The sequence below is a fragment of the Phocoena sinus genome, chromosome 4 (assembly GCF_008692025.1).
Source record: "Phocoena sinus isolate mPhoSin1 chromosome 4, mPhoSin1.pri, whole genome shotgun sequence".
Taxonomy (NCBI): Eukaryota; Metazoa; Chordata; class Mammalia; order Artiodactyla; family Phocoenidae; genus Phocoena; species Phocoena sinus.
The window spans coordinates 77,202,958-77,227,176 of NC_045766.1; the positions used below are offsets into that span (position 1 = coordinate 77,202,958).

At 37.9% G+C, this 24,219-nt stretch overlaps 2 protein-coding genes across 10 annotated transcripts in view; one reads left to right on the forward strand and one right to left on the reverse strand.

Moving 5' to 3' along the window:
• Window positions 1-3,657, reverse strand: part of EAF2 (ELL associated factor 2) — a 64,131-nt gene extending 60,474 nt beyond the window's left edge. Inside the window, exon 1 of one of the 2 annotated variants that reach the window (XM_032631347.1) lies at window positions 3,458-3,657. In XM_032631347.1, the coding sequence (XP_032487238.1) occupies window positions 3,458-3,566 (109 nt within the window). In that variant the 5' untranslated portion in view covers window positions 3,567-3,657. The remainder of the gene's footprint in view (window positions 1-3,457) is intronic. The other variant, XM_032631348.1, reaches the window with a different exon arrangement.
• Window positions 2,368-24,219, forward strand: part of IQCB1 (IQ motif containing B1) — a 47,254-nt gene continuing 25,402 nt past the window's right edge. For 2 of the 8 annotated variants that reach the window (XM_032631330.1, XM_032631337.1), the window contains exons 1-6: window positions 3,802-3,865; window positions 4,351-4,433; window positions 8,919-9,030; window positions 9,262-9,424; window positions 11,533-11,662; window positions 22,031-22,124. In XM_032631330.1, the coding sequence (XP_032487221.1) occupies window positions 8,931-9,030; window positions 9,262-9,424; window positions 11,533-11,662; window positions 22,031-22,124 (487 nt within the window). In that variant the 5' untranslated portion in view covers window positions 3,802-3,865; window positions 4,351-4,433; window positions 8,919-8,930. Of the gene's footprint in view, window positions 2,383-3,801; window positions 4,434-8,918; window positions 9,031-9,261; window positions 9,425-11,532; window positions 11,663-22,030; window positions 22,125-24,219 lie in introns of those variants that run through there. The other 6 variants (XM_032631336.1, XM_032631338.1, XM_032631332.1 and 3 more) reach the window with 6 other exon arrangements.

The window sequence follows — 24,219 nt, forward strand, 5'->3', positions numbered from 1 at the left end:
GCCCGATAAATACTTTTTGAAAGTCTAGGTAAAGTACATTTATTGGCACTCTGCATACACACATGAATATAACCTTTCAATAATAATGGTGACTACTATTTATTCTCTACCATGCACCAAAAACTGTGCTAAGTTGTTTATACTATCTTACTTAATCCTGAAACTCTGAAATGTAGATATTACAATTTCCATTTTACATTTAAGAAAACTGTGACTGAAAGCTTCGAGAATATTACCAAAGTTAAATTACATATATAGGTGGTGGAGGTCAGAATTCACATCCAGGTTTTTCCAAAACCTCAGTGTATTGAACAGGCATCATTACCCAAGTACATAAAGATAGAATACTACTTTCTCCCAGGTAACATTGATTTGTTATAAATTAGGTCCACCCTGAAGGGGATTAAGAAGTACAAGCCTCCAGTTACATAAGAAACAAGTCATGGGGATATAATATACAGCATAAGGAACATGGTCAATAATATTGTAATAACTTTGTATGGGGACAGATGGTTACTAGACTTATCTTGGTGATCATTTCATAATGTATGCAAATGTCAAATCATTATGTAGGAAACCTGAAACTCACATAATATTGTATGCCAACTATGTTTCAATAAAAAAAATTTTTAATAAATAAATGTCATGCTAAAATACATTTGAACCATCCTTACAAATTATCATGATACTTTCAATATATATCTTTACAGCCTTACCTGTTAAAAAAAACTTAGATTTAGAAAGATATTTACATTTAGTGAATGAACGAAAGCTTCAAGCATTATGTAAAACATATTGAAAATATTGTATTTTTCACATATCTATCAATTTAAGGGCAGTTCATAATTTTAATAAAAAATGATAGAATGGCTGAATTTATTGCTTCATTCTATAGATAAGATGAGCTCAGCAACTTAAAGTGAATTGTCTATTTTACATAGTTAATAAAAAGTTGAAATTAATGTATTATCTGTGTGTATTTCTGTTCTACTTTATTACAGAGCTTAAACATGAGTATATTTTTCTGAAAATAGAAACAAAGTTCTTCTTCAGTTCCCCGAGGAAAAAACATATCTTTACATGTAGTAGTGATAATTAAAAATACTAAACATTTTTGGTTTTCAGAAAGAAAAATGTGCAATTTTTTAAAAAAATAAATAAATCATATCCACCTGCCTGTATGAAAGTCTATAGTTTCCATCCCTCACTCTGAGTCCTTAAGGATGAGAATCATATGGGAAATGAACCTATCCTCAAGGATAATGATTGGTTTTCTTTTAATAAATCTAGAAAGGTTCTGTCTGCTTCAACAAGAATAAAACTAAGGGCTGAAAACCTTTCTGATGTCTTCTACAGGACTAAAGGTGTATTCAAACATTTGGGTTTTTTGTGGTTATTATTATTGTTGTTTTGTTTATTTTCATTCTTGTAACAGGACCACCCAATACTCTGATTCTGAAGACATGATTCCAGCATTTTGAGAACTTTTATAAATAAAAGGCTTTGAAGCACCTGCAAAGTGCTTTTCGAAGGCTACTTCTTATTCACTTAATTTGAGGCTTATGACCTTAAAAAGAGACTATATACCCAAATTACACGAAAATAGATTCTTGAGCAAATTTGTGTAATCTCAAACCTTATCATTAAAAAAACTGATACTAAGATTACTGCATACCTGAGAAAGAAGAGGAAAGGAGAGGGAAGTTATTACTTGAGAGAAAGGCATGGAGAAACCAGGTAAGAACTATATCATACTTCTGGAAAATGGGGCTGAAGAAGGAGAGAAACTGCACAGCCAGCACTAGCTGTTTCAAGGTCTTGGACCACAAAGTATGGTAAAGAAGGGACAGTGTTGAAGATCTGTTTGCAAATATCGCCCCCATTTATTCTATCAACCGGATATTAATTTTGCTTAATAAAATCCTTTCATAAAATGTAAATATATCCTTGGAGAGTTAAACTTATTGGTTCTTCATACCTTTACTCTGAGTTACTGTAATTAGATTGTGTACAACTTAAGTAAACTTTTGGAGAATGTGAGTTTTAATTGAAACGTGGAACACTTCAGAGTAAAAACCATAAAGATCTCTGAACAGTCAGTCTAAGGACAGAATGACTGAGAAGGGTGGAATGATGAGACACTAAGGAAGGGCAGGGCTAGAAAGAGGAAGTGAAAAAATACCTACTTTACAATTTGGCCACAGAAAAATAAGAGGTTATGATTCAATGATCTCAAAGTTTCCTTCCCACTCTATAATTCTATGAGGGCTATTATGCAAAAAATGAATGTTTTACATACTAAATCATAATATACTATATTTTCCTTCCTGGAATCTACACCATCCAACTATTAAAGCATCCAACTATTGAAGCAGGACTGAGGTAGCCTCAATAACATAAAAGAGAAAAATGTATCAAAACTAGTTCCAGAGAACAAAGGGAAACCAAAAGGAGAAATCACAGGGGGTAAATATCTTTCTAATAAATTCATAACACACTCTTCAGTACAGTGATAATCAGTATTTGATAAGTGACTGAATGAAATCAGGGGTTCAAAAGAGATACAGATTATTAGAATCGTCCAGAATATTTCTCCAGGAACACAGTAAATAAGAACCCTCATCAGTCAGACACCAAAAGTGAAGAAAGGAGAGAATGTTTTCCTACCAGCCTAAAGGCATTTTCATCAGCCAGACACCAAAAGTTAAAAAGGGAGAGAATGTTTCCCTACCAACCTAAAGGCATTTTCCCTTCCCATTTCCCTTTGCCCCCTTCCATTTGTCACCTTATTACAGCTGTTCCTTGAATAACACGCACGGGTCTGCACCGCACGGGTCCACTTACATGAAGATTTTTTCCAATAAATAGAGTAACTGTATTTTCATCTTACAGATCTTTAAATTAACGAAGTGTGGGGAAAAGTCTGTGTTCCATTAGAGAGCACAATACGTGTAATGAAAAAAACTACAGAGTTTGAGTCCTGATTCTACCCAAACGGCTTCAGCTTCGGGATCTTGGGTGAGTCATGTATCGATTCCTTCGTTTTTGAGGCAGAGATAGCAGTCCGTGGATTTTCCACTGTGCGGGGTCGACGTCCCTAACCCCTGCGTTGTTCAAGGGTCAACTGTATACTTTCCTTACCACCTCTGCATGATCCGCCAGTCACGTCTGCCTCCACCCATAGTCACCCCTGTAGACCTCCTCCACAAAGCGTCCCTTTCTACCTGCTGGTCTTACCTAAATCTCTCTGCTCAGAATTACCCACACCTGCTCGACCAGGCTGCTTCCATCGGCCCCCTAGCACTCCGGACAGGGCAGCGGGTCGCGCTGGGCACCGCATTCTCCCATAGAATAAGGGGTGGGGGCCTCTGTTCGAACACGACTTGGAGAGAGTTGTGCTTCCGCACCCCCATACCCAGAGCTCCCCCCGGTTTCCCCGGGGGTCGTCCTCACTCACAGCGCACAGTGTGGAAGGCGCAGCGCGGCTGCTTCTCAAAACTCTCCCCTAACTTGAGAACCCGCTCGCGACTGTCAATATGCGAAGTTCCCGCGATTCCATTCATCATTCTCCTCCGGCTCCAACTCTGCCTCGGCCACCGACGCTCGCTACCCTCTGCCAACTCAGCCTGAAGAACAGGCGCTCGGCCGCCGCGGGCGTAGCCACTATAGCCTCCGCCCCGCGGCCGACAAGCGCGGTCCCACCGGGCCTCTCGCGTGCTGATTGGCCTCCTGGAGATTGGCGCCCCGCCCCTTGGCCCCGAGGCTCCTGGTCCTGCAGCCAGGCTCCATTTCCCACGTTGCGACGCACGCAAACCCCGCGGTGGGGGCGGGGTTATTCGGCGGAGCAGCGCGAAGCAGGACTGAGGTAGCCGACCTGACTGGGCGGCTGGGGAAGGAGGGCGCCCCGGCATACCGGGAGGCCCGGACCGCAGGCTTCTGGACCAAGCGACCCGTCTTGTAGGAGCTCTTAAAGGGAGAATCGGCCTGCTCCACGCCTTTTCTGTGGAGATCTGGTGTGGAAACTGAGGCGGGGGAGGGGCGGAGCCTGGGCACTAGGCCTGATGTCTTGTCCAAGGCCAGATAGCACGAAAGCCGGCTCTAGAATCCGGAGTAGAGACGCCCGTGGCCTCAGAGACGCGGTCGGTGGACCTGACTGAAGGCGACACCGTTGCCTCAGCAATCGTTTTTTGACCTTATGTTCCAGAGGAAGTTCCTGGTGGTATAAGGACTGGGATAGAGGGAGGAGGGTGAAGTGGGGCGGGTAAAAAAGTTTCAGAGTTTGGAACTGCAGACATTTAGGATTACTTGCAGCTGGAATCCATTGGGTTACCTTCTTTATCTTCTTCACAGTGATCTGTGGCGGCGGTAACGGCACGGCCCTGAAGACCGAATTCCCAAAAGATCAAGGCCAGACCTTGTGCTCTGGCAGCAGGGTAATAGCATTAATAATTGAAAAATCATTGTCTTTCTTTTCATTTTTTCTGTCAGAAGTTCGTGAGTTTAAGGGTAAAGATGAGAGAAGTGCTGTATTAGAAGAGAAGCATCCAAGAGAAGGTTCACAAATGGTTGCCATAACAGTGGTGGTTTTTCAGTGTAATTACGTAATCCGAAAACTTTCTTACTTAACTGCTACCTTCGCCAGGTTTGTAATTTATTGTTCCAGGCAGGTAGATGAATGTGTCTCTTGCAGCCTATCTGCTTGTCCAAATTCTACTCTTTTAAGGCGGACTAAGACTGGTCCCTGTGGTAGTTAAGCGCTCGGGTTCTAAAGCCAGAATCTTTGGGTTTGAACCCCAGCTTCATACTCTGTACAGTATGACTTTGTGCAAACCAAAGTTAAGGATGCTGATCATTAAAATGGGAGGAAAAAATAATAGTACTTATTATACCTTACAGTTGTTGAGAGGATTAAATTAGTACAAGAAAGCATTGAAAACAATTCATGGGATAAAGTAAAAGCTCTCTGAATGGTTATTATTTTTGAGACTTTACTGTCATGCAACATTTTAGGGCCATCTTTGGTGGTTGCCTTCTTTTCTAAACCTTGAATTACTCTAGGAGGTAGGAATTATTATTTTGTTTACAGGTAAGAAAGCTTGTTCATGTATACCCTGTCCTCTGACTCTGTGGTCTTTATTCTTATCATCTGTGTCACCTATTTGGCCTGTAATGTATTTTACATAATTATTTTATTTTACATATGTGTGTATATAGGTCTGTGTGTATACTTTTCTTTCCTAACCAGAAGGTGAGCAGGAAATCTGTCCTATATAAAATCTTTGTGAACCTTGGGTCTATCATAGAGCCCTACGCATGTTTGGTGGTGGTGATGATGTTTTAGTGATGTTTTATTATATTAGCCAGAGGGGAAGAACAGTGTTGTGAATCTATTTTACTTTAAAAAGTATTTCAACCGGAAGTCTGAGGTTTCCATTTATAACCAGGAGAAAAGCAGAGCATCAAGAAATTGAGGTTTTGGAATACCCAAAGTTTGTGCATTTATTCATTGTTTCAACATATATAAATACTAAGTACCTACCACGTGCCAAGTGCTAGTTTAGCCTCTGGGAATATAACAGTGAACCAAAGAGGTAAGAAGGCAGCCACCAAGAATGGTATGAGTTTTGCTCTTGTGAAGCTTACCTTCTAATGTGAATTTTCTCTAAACATACATCTAAATGAAATATGTTGTACTAGCCCAGGAAGAAACAAATAGACTAATGGACTAAATAAAATCTAAAAATATACCCAAGTGACATTTCAGATTGCTTCTCTTGTATCCATTCATGATAAATTATCTCCGAAATTTATGATAGCTGTGTGCATTTGTTCTTTTTACACCAATCTGTAACCTCATCTGACGTTATAGCTTCCTATCTTAAACCACTCACAAAAATAACTTACATTTGTATTGAAGATATAAATAAAGTATGTTTATGAAGATATAAGTAAAACAAAATAATAAAAACAGTAGAAAAAATTAGGAGATTATATTTTAGCTCTTAGGGTAGGGAGGACCTTTCTAAGCATGACACCAAAGGCAAAGTCATAGAGGGAAGATTGTTATACTTGACTACATAAAAATTGTAAAACTACGGTAAAACCATAATCAAGCTTTAATAAATAAACAACAGGTGAGGATAAAGTGTTTATAGCCAATATAAAAGATAAAGGGTGTATATCCATGTATGAAAAACTTAAAGCTTCTACAAAAGAATAAGATAAGCCAATAGAAAAATTGTTGAGGGATGTGAAGAGAAAATATATAAAAGAATAAATGGCCAGTGAACATGCAATGTGCTGAACCTCCCTAATAATCAAAGAAATAGAAATTAAAACAAGATGATTGGGCTTCCCTGGTGGCGCAGTGGTTGAGGGTCCGCCTGCTGGTGCAGGGGACGCGGGTTTGTGCCCCAGTCCAGGAAGATCCCACATGCCGCGGAGCGGCTGGGCCTGTGAGCCATGGCCGCTGAGCCCGCGCGTCCGGAGCCTGTGCTCCGCAACGAGAGAGGCCATGACAGTGAGAGGCCTGCGTACCGCAAAATAAAAAACAAAAAAACCAGAACAAGATGATACCATTTTTCACCTAGCGGATTGACAAAAATGTAAAATATAACATTAGGTACTATTGAAGGCATAGTAAAGTGAGCACCCTCATACATTGTTGGTGGAAGTATAAATTGGAACACCCATTTTGGAGAAAAATTTGGTATCTAATCAAAAATTTTAAAATATGTGTCCTGCCACCCAGCCATCTGACTGCAAGGGAAAAATTCATCCCACAGAGTACTATCATGAGTACCTAAGACATATACTTCGATATTCATTGCAGCATTGCTTGTACTAGCATACACTCTGAATGACTTCCAGTAGAGGAGATGTTTAAATATATTTTGATACTCTCTTACAAAGGAAACATAGCATATTGTAGCCATTGGAAAGAATGAGATAACTATATCCACTCTCCTAGAAAGTTTATGTGCCAAGAGTTGTGCTGGGCTTTCTTTAAAAATGTTTCCAGAAAACTTGTTTTTTAATGATCTGTATTTTACCTAAAAAGGAATGATTTTTGGATCCTGTATTATGGCCAACTCTTTTTTAATATTTTATTTACCTTATTTTTGGCTGCATCGAGTCTTAGTTGCAACATGTGGGATCTTTCGTTGCGGTACGGAAGCTCTTCGTGCCGGCATGCGGGCTTCTCTCTAGTCATGGCCTGCACATTTTCTCTCTCGTTGTGGCGTGGGCTGCAGAGCATGTGGCCTCTGTAGTTTGCGGCACGCGGGCTGTCTAGTTGAGGCGTGTGGGCTCAGTAGTTGTGGTGTGTGGGCTTAGTTGCCCCACGGCTTGTGGGATCTTAGTTCCCCAACCAGGGATCGAACCTGCATGCCCTGCATTGGAAGGTGGATTCTTTACCACTGGACCACCAGGGAAGTCCCCAACTCTTTAAAGGGTGAACTGTGGTGCCAGTTATGAAGAATAATAACTTAAAAAGTGAGAAGTAGGTTATTTGGGAATATGTTTTGTGTTTCTTTACTCTTTTATGTGGGAAGGAATATAATGAACATTGTAATGGAAATTGGATTCATACTGATCTGGATTTGAATACTGACTCCACCACATGCTTGTGGAACCATGACAAGTTTCTTAACTTCTTCAAACTTTACTTTTTTTTAATCTGTAAAATGTAGGTGATTAAAGGCTCTACCTCATAGTCCTGTTGTGAGGATTAAATGAGATAATGCATATGAAAGCACTTAGCACAGTGCTTAATTCATAGTAAGCACTTAATATATGTTAGTATTTATTATAAATAAGTTAAGATTATACTTTTTTTAAAATGGTATCTTTGAGCTTTGAATGCCTTAATTAAAAGAATTTAATTTTCTTTAAATTTTTTAAAGAAAAGTTTTAGCAACAAATTGAATTGGGATGTGGATTTTTTTTTAAGATAATTGATTTATTCACTACGCTATTTATAAACAAGCTTTGGTTATCTTATAATAACATTTCTGAATTGTGTGTTGGGAATCCCCAGGACCAACTCCAGGTTTAGTAATTTGCTAGGAGGGCTCATAGTTCTCAGGATATAATCATAATCATAGCTATGATTTATTACACTAAAAGGATACAAAGGAAAATCGTCAAAGGGAGAAGGCAGATGAGGTGAAATTCAGAGGAGAACAGGTGCAAACTTCCAAGAGTCCTCTCCCATCGGAGTCACATAGGACATGCTCAATTCCTCCTTCAGTGAGTTATAGTAACATGTTGAAGTGTTGTTTACCAGGGATGCTCACTAGAGACTCAGTGACAAGAGTCTTTATTGGAGATGGTCATGTAGGCATCCTCTGCTACCACATATCAGAATTCCAGACTTCAGGAAGGAAAGCAGGTGTTCAACATAAACCACATTGTTTTTACAAACAGTTTAGGCCCAGTGAGCCAGTCGTACTAGGAAATTGGTGGAAACCCTCCTGAAATCCAAGTTCCTAGACATCAGGCAAGGGCCAACCTTGTAAGGAGACCTTTAAAAAAGATATCAGTCTTAGGCCTGTATTAGCTCATTTCTGCACACTCAGTTTCTCTTTTATGATGAAAGAAAATTAACTCCTAACCTAGGGTTGTTGTGCAGATTAGGGAGAGTGAATGTGAAGCACCCAGCACAGTTTCTGACTCTCAGAGAGTACACAATAAACAGTACCTAGTGTAGCTGTTATAGTATGTTATAAGGGTCTTTAGCTCTTTTAGAGGTACACTAGTTGGAAAAACCAATTTCTCCCTATAAGGAAGAAATGAGAAAAATCTACCCTTCACTTCTTGAACCAAGCAAAGCTGTTGTCATTTATATTTCAAACATTATTTAGGGGGTGAATGTTTTAGGCTGTTGACCTTTATTTTTCTGATTCTGTCAAATATAGGTGGTATGAGAAATGAAGCCAATGGGTAGAGACCCAAGGATCTTATCTCTAGCTGCTGAAGTTGCAGTAAGTCCTGAGCAGAATGTCCCTGTTATACTGTTGAAGTTAAAAGGTAAGAAAATCTTTTTGTGATCGGCTGACACTTTAACAAAACAAATTCCATCATGGGTACAATTTTAGCATTTGTTTTTAATTTGTTCAGTGAAATCTTAACACTGTGATAAAGCAGTGATTTCTTTTTCCTTTTTAATGTATTTTTAGTCATTATTCAACCTATAAAAATATGGATAACTCTTGGATTTATTGAGCAAAAATAAGTATATCTTATTTCCTTTTGCCTTAGAAATAATAAACAACACACCTTTTGGAAGCTCAGAGTTGAAGAAAGTCAAACAAGATATATATTGTTATGATCTCATTCAGTATTGCCTCTTGGTCCTCAGTCAAGATTGTTCTCGAATCCAGGGTGGTTGGACTACAATTTCCCAGCTTACACAGATATTAAGGTAAAATGAACAATAAATCAGCTTCTTGTTGAGGGATATAGTAGTAGATTCTTTTTTTTTTTTTTTTTTTTGCGGTACGCGGGCCTCTCACTGTTGTGGCCTCTCCCATTGCGGAGCACAGGCTCTGGACGCGCAGGCTTAGCGGCCATGGCTCACGGGCCCAGCTGCTCCGTGGCATGTGGGATCTTCCCGGACCGGGGCATGAACCCGTGTCGCCTGCTTCGGCAGACAGACTCTCAACCACTGCGCCACCAGGGAAGCCCAAGTAGATTCTTAATTTCAACATTTGCTTTCTTTTCTTCATCTGGCTAACAAGCATTGGCAACCTCCCATGGTATGTTATGGATGTACTTTTCCTTCATACTATATATTATTATTCCTAACTGTATTTGTGAATATTTCACTGTCAATTTCACTCCATAAGCTCTACGAAGATGGTGATCTTGTGCTCACCACTGAATCCCAAGGGCCTAATAGACTAAAGACTAAAGAATATTGAAGAAATAAAGAGATTAAGGCACTGGCTTTATACTGGAAAAACTTACAGTAGACATGGGATGACAGTCATGTGGATTTATCATACAAGGCAGAATGAAATAGGTGCTGAAATGAAAGGCATAAGCAAAAGACTGCAGAAGAAAAGATACAGAAACTTCATTTCACAGTGTATTGGTATAGCTGTCTCAACTGTATATTTCATTAAGTAACCCAAATCATGTCAATAAATTTAGAAGCAGCATTTACTGATCAGTAGATGCTAGGTCAGCCATGCTAGAAATTATGAGAAAAGATCAAAATCTTTTTTCATATAGGAGGCAATAAAATAAATCAGGTGTTCTCAGTGTCTAAGCCACTTCCTAATTAAGTAACTGAAAATGTGCAGTACTAGTTGGATCTTAGCTTTTGAAACTGCCTATAATTAAACATAGATAGATAAAGGCCAGATTCAAGGTATACAGTTAGGAAAAACAGTTAACACATGTAATATTTTTTTAATACCTTAATTTTCAAGATTAATTATTTCCTTAAGTAAATAAAGCCTTATGTCTTTGTGTTGTTAGATATGTTAGCTCATGGAAATATTGATGGAGCTAGGCTCTCAGAAGTGGACTCCAAGTCTTAAGAAATCCCCATGTTTGTGAACGTACAAAAAATGTATTTCATTTATTAACATTTTCAGTGAAAATAGTACTCTTAATTAACTTTAGAAACCAAAGGGAAAAGAGAAACTGGTACATGTGAGTGTAAGTCTATTGACCTTAGGAACTGATATGCAAAAAAAAAAAAAAGACACTGAGCATTAGTCAGTTTTTAGTGTACTCAGTATGTAGTCACTGTTGCTTATCAGTGTCTGCACAAGCCTCTAACATCGATACTTACATATTAGAGTACACACAAAGAGACCATTCTTGGATTGGGGACTTTTTTTGGTATTAGTCTGCACAAATAATTCTTACCGTTGAGGCTTTTGAATATACTCGTTTCGTATCCAGGGGGTGACTTTATGTGTGGTTTCAAGAGGACCCATTTCTCTAAATAACCTTCTCTCTTTCAATGTATATTGTAAACTGTTCCTACTAGACTTTTTGCTGTCTCCTCTTCTGATGTAGGGAATGTGCAGTCAGATATTTTTCAGATTTTAGGAAAGTAGATCTGTTGGAAAAAATTGATAATCTGTCCCTTGTAGACTAATGCTACCCTAGCTGTTTTTCAGCTATCTGATGTGTAAAATGTATCAGTTAACACATATGTTACTCTTGAATGGTATTCTATTGCTTTTAGAGTGTGTGTAGCCCCTTCACTGAAAACTTGCCTCTTTCTCTTTATTGTGAGCCAAGTGTATTTTGTTTCCTGAAGGATTGACAAGTAAGTTTTTAGGACAGGTAAGGCCTAGCTCTAAGTACAGGCAAAATCCACACCACTGTTTACTTGTTACTTGTTAAGAAAGTTGTTACACCAATTTTCCTGTAAAAGTTCTTTATTGGCTTGGCAACAAAAGAAAGATACTAAAAATTCTCATTAAGGCATGGTGTCTATAGAAGCTTTAGCATTCATCTAAAATTTATAATTAGCACAAACTGAATCACAAACTTGTGCTCTTATTTCAGCCATTGCTGTGTGGGCTTGGAACCAGGAGAAGATGCAGAGGAATTTTACAATGAATTACTTCCATCAGCTGTAGAAAATTTTCTGGTTTTGGGGAGGCAATTGCAAACATGTTTCATCAACGCAGCTAAGGTATATGTATTTATTTAGGTTTTTTTGTTTTGTAGCCAAAACAAGTTAATTCTTGAGACGATGTTCCACATTGTTTTTTCAAGTGTGCAATATTTGGCTGAAAGTACAATTAGAGTAATGGATTCAAACATTTTGAAAGCTACGACCAAAAAAAAGAAAATCTCTACATTTGAAAATTTTAAAGTGCCGACTGAAGCATATTGTATGGCAATATGCTTTTTGAAGGATCTGTTTTACTACTCAGTTTTGAGCATCACCCATAGACATTTATTTCCATAACATTTTCCTAAAACATACTTTCTACTTTAATCAGTAGTGGAAGAAAGTATTGTTCTTTAGGCCCAAGGCTTTTCTCAGTAGCTCCAATGGTGAAGAAGAATAAAGGTGCACTTTCTATATGCTCCTTCAGATCCTCTCTAGTCAAAATGTTTCAACCTCAACATTTGGGTTCATTTCAATCCAACAAGTATTTCTTGGGTGAATTATGCTGGATGCTATATGTACTTTTTTTTTTTTTTTTTTAACCTATGGATCATTTAGAAGTTTGTTGCTTAGTTTCGAAATATTTGAGGGTTTTCTTGCTGTTTTATTGTTATCAGTTTCTAATTTAATTCTGTCATGTCAGATAACATACTCTGTGTCATTTCAGTCCTTTGAAGTATTTTCAGACTTGTTTTGTGGCACTCCATATGTTTTATAGTGGTGAATGTTCCATCACAAGCTGTCCTTGCTTTGCACAGTGCTGTCTTAACTGAAATTCATGGATATCAGGGACATGTAAAGCTTTTGATATATACAGATTTCATTTAACATGGTACCATGCAAAAGCAAAGACTCCCTGTATACCTGAATGTGAACTCCTCAGTTGTAGTGTGTAATGTTCTGTAAATGTCAATTAGATCAGTTTGGATATAGAATATATAAGGAGTGATAAGTCCACAAGGCTGAAATTCCACGTTGGAAGAGTTCTTGGCTATATGTACATTTGGGCCTACTGCCACATCAGAGATAGAGCAGATTCAAAACTTTTGTGAATTATGAAGGGAAATAATGTAAGTCACTATAGGATGTTAAGTTCGATTTGAGATGCTTTGGGTATATAAGGAATACACATAGTTTTGCCTTTAAACAACTCTCAGGCTAATAAAGTAGATAAAACCTCTAGGTATTTCTTATAGAAAACATAAGACAGGTATATTTTTATTTCAAAAAAATAAGTTTAAAAAGTTTAAGAGTGAAATTGAGCAAGATATACAACAGTGGACAAAAAAGTGGTTTGAGTATGAGAAGTATTGTTGGCAGAGAATTTAACTTAGTGGTAGAGTATATGGGGCACAGATGCCACTTCTACCATCTCCATTGACATTTTGAGGGATGCTAGCAGTAAATAAATCTTTGCATATTTGCTAGATATAATTCAGTTCAGTTAAAGGAACATGAACTATAGAAATTGTGTTGAACTTGATTTCTTTTCTGGCTGTGCCACAAACTAACTCTCGGTTCTTGGACAAATCACTTGATTTCACTCCACCTCAACTTCCTCCTTTGTAAAATGAATTTCCATCTCATGAATAGCTCAGACCATTATGAAAGCTTTATGTTTTCTTCAAAGCACTTTTATTTAATATTCCCCACTTAAAAGCAATAATAATTATATTCTTTTCATTTATACAGTCCTTCAATACTTTTCATAATACTTTCTTATTCTTAGTCATGGTATTTGTATAGAGATAAAAAACAATTAGTATATACATCAAAGGGAGTAAATCAGCTACAAAAAAAAGAGGGCCACTTGACCACAGAACAAATTAAAATGGTGAATAAAAAGAAAATGACGAGAGACAGGATTCAGTGCACAGGGCCAGGAGGACACAGAAGTGTCCAGAATCCAGGCAGGAAGTTGCTGTCTGAGTCCATGACTCAGGTTCCAGTGGAGCAGGTACTGGTATGGTAGACAGGCTGGTAGGGCAGGAGGACCAGCTCTCCTTGGTCTGAAAGCCCAGCCTCTGCCACTGAGCCCATCCAGTTCTTCCTGTCACACTAGTTTTTTTTAACATCTTTATTGGAGTATAATTGCTTTACAATGCTGTGTTAGTTTCTGCTGTATAAAAAACTGAATCAGCTATATGTATACATATATCCCCATATCCCCTCCCTCTTGCATCTCCCTCCCACCCTCCCTATCCCACCTCTCTAGGTGGTCACAAAGTACCAAGCTGATCTCCCTGTGCCATGCAGCTGCTTCCCACTAGCTATCTATTTTACATTTGGTTGTGTATATATGTCAGTGCTACTCTCTCACTTCGTCCCAGCTTACCCTTCCCCTCCCTGTGTCCTCAAGTCCATTCTCTACATCTGTGCCTTTACTCCTGTCGTATCCCTAGGTTCATCAAAACCATTTTTTTTACATTCCATATATGTGTTAGCATACGGTATTTATTTTTCTTTCTGACTTCACTCTGTATGACAGACTCTAGGTCCATCCACTTCAGTACAAATAACTCAGTTTCATTTCTTTTTATGGCTGAGTAACATTCCATTGTATATATGTGCCACATCTTCTTTATCCATTCATCTGTCGATGACACTTAGGTTGCTTCCACGTCCTGGGTATTGTAAATAGTGCTGCAATGAACATTGTGATACATGTCTCTTTTTGAATTATGGTTTTCTCAGGGTATATGCCCAGTAGTGGGATTGCTGGATCATATGGTTATTCTATTTTTAGTTTTTTAAGGAACCTCCATACTGTTCTTCACAGTGGCTGTATCAGTTTACAGTCCCACCAACAAGCAAGAGGGCTCCCTCTTCTCCACACCCTCTCCAGCATTTACTGTTTGTAGATTTTTTGATGATGGCCATTCTGACCGATATGAGGTGATACCTCATTGTGGTTTTGATTTGCATTTCTCTAATGATTAGTGATGTTGAGCATCCTTTCATATGTTTGTTGGCAATCTGTATATCTTCTTTGGAGAAATGCCTATTTAGGTCTTCTACTCATTTTTGGATTGGGTTGTTTCTTTTTTTGATATTGAGCTGCATGAGCTGCTTGTAAAATTTGGAGATTAATCCTTTGTCAGTTGCTTCATTTGCAAATATTTTCTCCCATTCTGAGGGTTGTCTTTTGACTTGTTTATGGATTCCTTTGCTGTGCAAAAACTTTTAAGTTTCATTAGGTCCCATTTGTTTATTTTTGTTTTTATTTCCATTACTCTAGGAGGTGGGTCAGAAAGGATCTTGCTGTGATTTATGTCATAGAGTGTTCTGCCTATATTTTCCTCAAAGAGTTTGGCCTTACATTGAAGTTTTTAATCCATTTAGAGTTTATTTCTGTGTATGGTGTCAGGAAGTGTTCTAGTTTCATTCTTTTACATGTAGCTGTTCAGTTTTCCCAGCACCACTTATTGAAGAGGCTGTCTTTTCTCCATTGTATATTCTTGCCTCCTTTTTCAAAGATAAATTGGCCATATATGTGTGGGCTTATCTCTGGGCTTTCTATTCCTGTTCCATTGATCTATATTTCTGTTTTTGTGCCAATACCATACTGTCTTGATTACTGTAGCTTTGTGCTATAGCCTGAAGTCAGGGAACCTGATTCCTCCAGCTCCTTTTTCCTTTCTCAAGATTGCTTTGGCTATTCAGGGTCTTTTGTGTTTCCACACAATTGTAAAATTTTTTGTTCTAGTTCTGTGAAAAATGACATTGGTAGTTTGATAGGGACTGCATTGAGTCTGTAGATTGCTTTGGTAGTATAGTCATTTTCACAATATTGATTCTTCCAATTCAAGAACATGGTCTATCTCTCCATCTGATTGTGTCATCTTTGATTGCTTTCATCAATGTCTTATAGTTTTCTGCATACAGTTCTTTTGTCTCCTTAGGTAGGTTTATTCCTAGATATTTTATTTTTTTTGTTGCAGTTGTAAATGGGAGTGTTTCCATAATTTCTCTTTCAGATTTTTCATCATTAGTGTATAGGAATGCAAGAGATTTCTGTGCATTAATTTTGTATCCTGCTACTTTACCAAATTCATTGATTAGCTCTAGTAGTTTTCTGGTAGCATCTTTAGGATTCTCTATGTGTAGTATCATGTCATCTGCAAACAGTGACAGCTTTACTTCTTCTTTTACTATTTGGATTCCTTTATTTCTTTTTCTTTGATTGCTGTGGCTAAAACTTCTGAAACTATGTTGAATAATAGTAGTGAGAGTGGGCAACCTTGTCTTTTTCCTGATCTTAGAGGAAATGGTTTCAGTTTTTCACCATTGAGAATGATGTTGGCTGTGGATTTGTCATATATGGCCTTTATTACGTTGAGGTAGGTTCCCTCTATGCCCACTTTCTGGAGAGTTTTTATCATAAATCGGTGTTGAATTTTTTCGAAAGCTTTTTCTGCATCTATTGAGATGCAGAAAGGTTAGGTTGTTTGAGATTTTTCTTGTTTCTTGAGGTATGATTGTGTTGCTATAAACTTCTTTCTTAGAACTGCTTTTGCTGCGTCCCATAGGTTTTGGGTCATCGTCTTTTCATTGTCATTTGTTTCTAGGTATTTTTTTGATTTCCTCTTTGATTTCTTCAGTGATCTCTTGGTTATTTAGTAGCATATTGTTTAGCCTCCATGTGTTTGTATTTTTTACAATTTTTTTTTACTGTAATTGATATCTAGTCTCATAGCATTGTGGTCGGAAAAGATACTTGATATGATTTCAATTTTCTTAAATTTACTGAGTCTTGATTTGCGACCTGAGGTATGATCTGTCCTGGAGAATGTTCCATGTGCACTTGAGAAGAAAGTGTATTCTGTTGTTTCTGGATGGAATGTCCTATAAATATCAATTAAGTCCATCTGGTCTAATATGTCATTTAAAGCTTGTGTTTCCTTATTTATTTCATTTTGGATGATCTGTCCATTGGTGAAAGTGGGGTGTTAAAGTCCCCTACTATTATTGTTTTACTGTTGATTTCCCCTTTTATGGCTGTTAGCATTTGCCTTATGTGTTGAGGTGCTCCTATGTTGGGTGCATAAATATTTACAATTGTTATATCTTTTTCCTGGATTGTTTCCTTGATCATTATGTAGTGTCCTTCTTTGTCTCTTGTAATAGTCTTTATTTTAAAGTCTGTTTTGTCTGATATGAGTATTGCTATTCCAGCTTTCTTTTGATTTCCATTTGCATGGAACATCTTTTTCCATCCCCTAACTTTCAGTCTGTATGTGTCCCTAGGTCTGAAGTGAGTCTCTTGTAGGCAGAATATATACGGGTTTTGTTTTTGTATCCATTGAGCCAGTCTGTGTCTTTTGGTTGGAGCATTTAATCCATTTACTTTTAAGGTAATTATCGACATGTATGTTCCTATTACCATTTTCTTAATTGTTTTGCATGTGTTTTTTGTAAGTCTTTTCCTTCTCTTGTGTTTCCTGCCTAGAGAAATTCCTTTAGCATTTGTTGTAAAGCTGGTTTGGTGGTGCTGAATTCTCTTAACTTTTGCTTGTCTGCAAAGTTTTTAACTTCTTCATCAAATCTGAATGAGATCCTTGCTGGGTAGAGTAATCTTGGTTGTATGTTTTTCCTTATCATCACTTTAAATATGTCTTGTCTTTCCCTTCTGGCTTGCAGAGTTTCTGCTGAAAGATCAGCTGTTAACCTTATGGGGATTCCCTTGTATGTTTTTTGTTGCTTTTCCCTTGCTGCTTTTAATATTTTTTCTTTGTATTTAATTTTTGGTAGTTTGATTAATATGTGTCTTGGCATGTTTTTCCTTTGATTTATCCTGTATGGGACTCTGTGCTTCCTGGACTTGATTGACTATTTCCTTTTCCATGTTATGGAAGTTTTCAACTATAATCTCTTCAAATATTTTCTCAGACCCTTTCTTTTTCTCTTCTTCTTCTGGGACCCCTATAATTCAAATGTTGGTGTGTTTAATGTTGTCCCAGAGTTCTCTGAGACTCTCCTGAGTTCTTTTCATTCTTTTTTCTTTATTCTGCTCTGCGGCAGTTATTTCCACTATTCTATCTTCCAGGTCACTTATCTGTTCTTCTGCCTCAGTTATTCTGTTATTGATTCCTTCTAGAGTATTTTTAATTTCATTTATTGTGTTGTTCATCCTTGTTTGTTTGCTCTTTAGTTCTTCTATGTCCTTATTGAACGTTTCTTCTGTTTTCTCCATTCTATTTCTGAGATTTTGGATCATCTTTACTGTCATTACTCTGAATTCTTTATCAGGTAGACTGCCTATTTCCTCTTAATTTGTTTGGTCTGGTGGGGTTTTACCTTGCTCCTTCATCTGCTACATATTTCTCTGTCTTCTCATTTTGTTTAACTTATGGTGTTTGTGGTCTCCTTTTCACAGGCTGCAGGTTCGTAGTTCCCGTTATTTATGGTGTCTGCCCCCAGTGGGTGAGGTTGGTTCAGTGGCTGTGTAGGCTCCCTGGTGGAGGGGACTGGTGCCTGTTCTGCTGGGTGAGGCTGGATCTTGTCCTTCTGGTGGGCAGGGCCATGTCTAGTGGTGTTTTTGGGGTGTCTGTGAACTTATTATGACTTTAGACAGCCTCTCTGCTAATGAGTGGGGTTGTGTTCCTGTCTTGCTAGTTGTTTGGCATGGGGCATCCAGCACTGGAGCTTGCTGGCTGTTGTATGGAGCTGGGTCTTAGTGTTGAGATGGAGATCTCTGAGAGCTCTTACTGATTGGTGTCATGTGGAGCCTGGACGTCTCTGGTGGTCCAGTGTCCTGGACTTGGCTCTCCCACCTCGGAGGCTCAGGCCTAACACCTGGCCAGAGCACCAAGACCCTGCCAGCCGCATGGCTCAGAAGAAAAGGAAGGATAAAAAACAACAGAAAAAAATGAACAGATAGAACCCCAAATCAAATGGTAAAAGCAAAACTATACAGACAAAATCACAAAAAGAAACACACACACACACTGATAAAAAGAAAACAAACAAAAACAAACAACAACAAAAACGAACAGACAGAACCCTTGGACAAATGGTAAAAGCAAACCTAAACTGACAATAATCACAGAAAGTAACATATATACACACACTCACAAAAAGAGAAAAAAGGAAAAAAAATTTTTTTAAATAAAAATAAAATAAAAAGGAAGAGAGTAACCAAACTAATAAACAAATCCACCAATGATAACAAGCACTAAAAACTAAGATAAACCTAAACCCAAAAACAAATCAGACGCAGAAAGCAAACCCCATGTCTACAGTTGCTCCGAAGTCCACCGCCTCAATTTTGGGAACATTCATTGTCTATTCCTGTATTCCAAACATGCAGGTTTATCATGTTGATTGTGGGGATTTAATCCACTGCTTCTGAGGCTGCACAGAGAAATTTCCCTTTCTCTTCTTTGTTTGTACAGCTCCTGGGGTTCAGCTTTGGTTTTGGCCCCACCTCTGTGTGTAAGTGCCTCTCAAGCATCTGTTCCCCGCCCAGACAGGAGGGGGTTAAAGCAGCAGCTGATTAGGGCTTTCTTGCTCACTCAGGCCAGGGAGAGGGAGGGGTACAGTAGTCATAATTGGAATGCGGGAGAGGCCAGTGTGACATTGCAACAGCCTCAGGTGTGCTGTGTGTTCTCCCAGGGAAGTTTTCCCTGGATCATGGGACCCTGGCAGTGGCATGCTACACAGCCTCCCAGGGAGGGTGTGAGTAGTGACCTGCCCTTGCACGTAGGATTCTTGGTGACAGCAGCGGCAGTGTTAGCGGTACATGCCCATCTCTGGGGTCCAAGCTGACAGTCGTGGCTCATGCCCATCTCTGGAGCTCGCTTAGGCAGTGCTCTGCTGTCTCTGGGCACACGGAGCAGGAATCCCCTCTCCTTGCGCACCCCGAAACAATGGTCTCTTGCCTCTTAGGCAGGTTCAGACTCTTTCCCAGACTCCCTCCTGGCTAGCTATGGGGCACTAGCCCCCTTCAGGCTGACTTCACGCAGCCAACCCCAGTCCTCTCCCTGGCATCTGACCTCCGAAGCCTGAGCCTTACCTTGCAGCCCCCACCCGCCTTGGCGGGTGAGCAGACAAGCCTCTCAGGCTGGTAAGTGCTGGTTGGCACCGATCCTCTGTGCAGGAATCTCTCCGCTTTGCCCTCCGCACCCCTGTCGCTGCACTCTCCTTCGTGGCTCTGAAGCTTCCCCCCTGGTCACCCCCTGTCCCTGACAGTGAAGGGGCTTCCTAGTGTGTGGAAACTTTTCCTCCTTCACATCTCCCTCCCAGAGGTGCAGGTCCTGTCCCTATTCTTTTGTCTCTGTTTTTTCTTTTTTCTTTTGCCCTACCCAGGTACGTGGGGATTTTCTTGCCTTTTGGGAGGTCTGAGGTCTTCTGCCAGCGTTCAGTAGGTGTTCTGTAGTCATTGTTCCACATGTAGATGTATTTTTGATGTATTTGTGGGGAGGAAGGTGATCTCCCCGTCTTACTCCTCCACTATCTTGAAGGTCCCTGCACTTGTTTGTTGATGGGTTATCATGGCAGTGGGAAGCACAGAAAAAGTTAATTATCAGCACAGACTAAAATGGAACAATTTGGACTTTGGTTTAAAATTAATTAAAATTCTGTTTCTACTGTTAAAAAAAGAAAAAGAAAACTGAATTTTTTTTCAGAATTATTATTATTTTTAACATCTTTATTGGAGTATAATTGCTTTACAATGGTGTGTTAGTTTCTGCTTTATAACAAAGTGAATCAGTTACACATATACATATGTTCCCATATCTCTTCCCTCTTGTGTCTCCCTCCCTCCCACCCTCCCTATCCCACTGCTCTAGGTGGTCACAAACCACCTAGCTGATCTCCCTGTGCTATGCAGCTGTTTCCCACTAGCTATCTGTTTTACATTTGGTAGTGTATATATGTCCATTTATCTATTAGTTCTATCTACCTAGTTGTTTCCCAATTATATATATATTTTTTAATTAGTTAGCAGGTAGGTAGTAGAGCACATGGTGGGACATACACAGGGTATTATGGCCTAAACTGCAAACTCGTTAAAATATGCATACACATATACATATATACGTGCATCATACACACACACACACAAACACACACACACACGCATATATATTAGGTTGGCCAGAAAGTTCATTTGGGTTTTTCATAACATGTTACAGAAAAACCCGAATGAACTTTTTGGCCAACCCAATATATGTATTTTATATGTAAGAATAGGAAAATAACTGCCAGAATTTTGTAGTGACTTAAGGGTAAATTTTGTTAACCAGTCTCAGAGGCCATGAATTTGTGGGTGACATTATCTAATGGGTTTTTAAAGGAAAGTAGTAAGTATAGGAGCCCAGCACTATACCTCGAGTTTGGCAGCAATGAAGATTACTGTGCCCTTTATTTCAGTGAAACTGGCTAAGGCAGTTTATTGGACTAAAGGGATTCTTGATCTAATGTGACACTTCTTTCTTTTTTGATTGTTGGTATATTTGTTAGTATACATCTATTTAAGCACCTATCTAACCCTGAGGAAGAAAATACTTTCATTTTTATGAAGAGTAACCGTAGCAGCCATGTTTTTGCTGTTGTCATTACTTTTAGGCCACAGTACATTCATGACATGGATAAGATAAATGGCCTTTATACAACTTTCCACTAAAATTATGTGGCCAGTAAGACAGAATTGTGAATGTAATCTGTTTCTTATTTCCCATTGTGACACATACTCTAATGTAGAATAATTTCTCACCGTACTTTCCAGAAGGAAAGAAGCAGAAAAAATTGTCATTTATTTATTGGATAAATATTGATTGAACATTCACTGTGTGTCAGAACTGTTTTAGACACTGGGTGTATAGTGGAGAGCTAAATAACATGGTCTCTGCCTTCATGGAGTCATAGAGTAGAAGCTGCAACTGAAATGCACTAATAATAATGCTTTTTATGTTGACACCTACATTTGCATATTGCAGTGATTTTCAACCCTGGCTATATAAACAAATCACACACCTAACCTTGTAAAGAGTCAGAGGTCCAGCCTTTAACTTTGGAGATTCAGATTTCAGTATGTTTGGACTAAAGCCTGTGCACAGGGATATTTTTTAAAACTCCACAGATGATTCTTATGTATAGCTGGTATGGAAAAATCCTAGTGTATCAACTTGTAGTTCTTATACTACGTATATTGTCCCATTTGACCTCTGGATAGCAACCATTTCTGTTAAGTAGAGTAGGTATTACTAGCCTGTTACCACAGTTTTATAAATTAAGAAACTAAAAGCTACAAGATCATGTACCTCATAAATAGCTGAGATAGATGCAGAAACCAGGTCCTGTGACTCTTCAGAGAGAAGTCTATTCTTTTATTAATTAAAACAATTACAGAAAAGTCAATTGGTTTTTTGTGTGTGTGTTAAGGGTGAAGAAAAAGATGCATTACTACACTTTTTTGAAATTGTGACTGATTCTCTCTTCTGGCTATTGGGAGGACATGTTCAACTCATCCAGAATGGTAAGAAAAAAGATTTTTTAATTGATAGTCATTGTAGAGTCACCTGCTAACAGTCTGATTGTTTTTTTTCTAAAAATAAATACCTCATTAACTACAGATAACCACAGTTAAATGAAACCACACTGAAATAACCCCACACACAAAAAGTAAAAGCACATTTGGATGTTCCAGCTTTAAATAGACAACATCAACAATGTGGATATTACATTAAGTGGAAAATTGCTAAAATATAACTTTCTCCTTAGTTTTTTCTATTTAGCAAATCTAAGATAAGGATTAATGATCTTAACAGTTTAGTCTAGGGAAAATCTTTTTTTTTCCCCCAAAGATTACAGTTATATTTTAGACTTAGTATGATAGACATCCCTATGTACAGAGTATAGATATAATTTAACTCACAGCCTAACTATTAATGTAAGAGTAAGCTTTTATATAGTGATATTTTACTAAACTTGAAAGTTACTATATAGGATTTCTGTACTTATATTGAGCAATACAAATACATGTTAGTTTTATATTATGTTTCCTTAAGACTAAGAAAGTAAACTAATAATAATCATGACAACATTCTTACCTTCTTGAAAGATTGAATCTAAGAAAAATGTAATTATATAGGAATAATGTAAGAACATTAAAGTTGAACTGAATATTAATATTTTATTTTTTACTCTCAGAATTATGTATGTGCATAATTTAAAGAGTCGGATGGTTCCGTAAGAATTGTTTAAAAAATACACACAATCCCTGGCCCTCACACCTCACTCCAGTTCCCATTTTCTAAAGGCAACTACTTTTGATTAGTATAACTAATACTTTTGGTAGTTATATCCACGTAGAGCTAAGTAACATGCTTGAATACTTCTTTTAAAAATAAGCATTATCTATTCATTTCCCATTATAGAACAAATATTAGTATAAACTTCCCAACTTAAAGAACTATTTTATCAAAAATATAAAGTACTTAGCCACACTATAGTGAGATATTAAAGACCTAGTTAATGAGAGACAGTGAGAGAGAGAATACTTGAAAAATTTTTAAATATGCCATATTCCTTTTCAAAAATTATAACAAAAGTGACAGTACTCCTCAGATCAATCTGTAGATTTAAAACACCAATAAAGTAGGTATTAAAACTAAGTTAAACAATTGGATACAAAATTAGGATGTCCAGTAACCTTTTCTCTCAAAAGAACCACCTCCTTGGAGAAATGGCTGACTATATATAGGTATGAGTTAGAAAATATGCAAGATAAGCCAGAAGTATCTTGAATAACTAGATAAGAAGGAGGCAATCAAAGTCTGTTAGGATTCTGTGAAAAGGACTCAGGAGCCAACATAAGGAGGCTTCTACTAGCTAAAAATGGGAAATTTGAACAGTAATAATGGTAATAACTACAGTGGATTAAAACTCGTCAAATATAGTGAGATTATTAACTTTAACCTTTTATTATGGAAAGTAGAATAGTATAATGAACCCCTATGTACTCATCACTGAGCCTCAACAATTATCAACATTTTGCTAATCTTTCTTTTATATATTCCCATACCATTATTAATAAAAGTTACCATTAAAGTCTGCTAGGGGACCAGTTCATTTTGAAAACTGGTAAATGGAGAGTCCGGCATTTATACTGCCTTTTCTTACATATTGATGAGGAGAAACTTTTCTTTATAAACATATCCCAACTAATAAGTGAAAAGGGTATGATAGAATAGTGCCATTTTGCAACCTTTAGTGAATTATCCATCACTGTCAACACCTCAAAAGGAGAGACAACCAGATAATAAGTGCCTCATCATAACCTCACATATGACATGGATATGCCAGAAATTCAAACATGAATCATTTTGATCCTGGAGCTCCAACTACCAATTTGTAGAAGGTCAGAGAAACATTAAATTATACCCCAGGAATGCAGTTAGCAAAGCTAGACTGTGGGAAACTCATAGGACAATTGACATAGTTTCGTCAATAAATAAATTGCAAGGGGGAAAAAAGGTAAAGTAGAAACCCATAGGTTAAAAGAAATTTGAAAGATAACCAGTTCCAATGTGTGACTCTTAATTGGATCTTGATTCAAATAAACTTTTAAA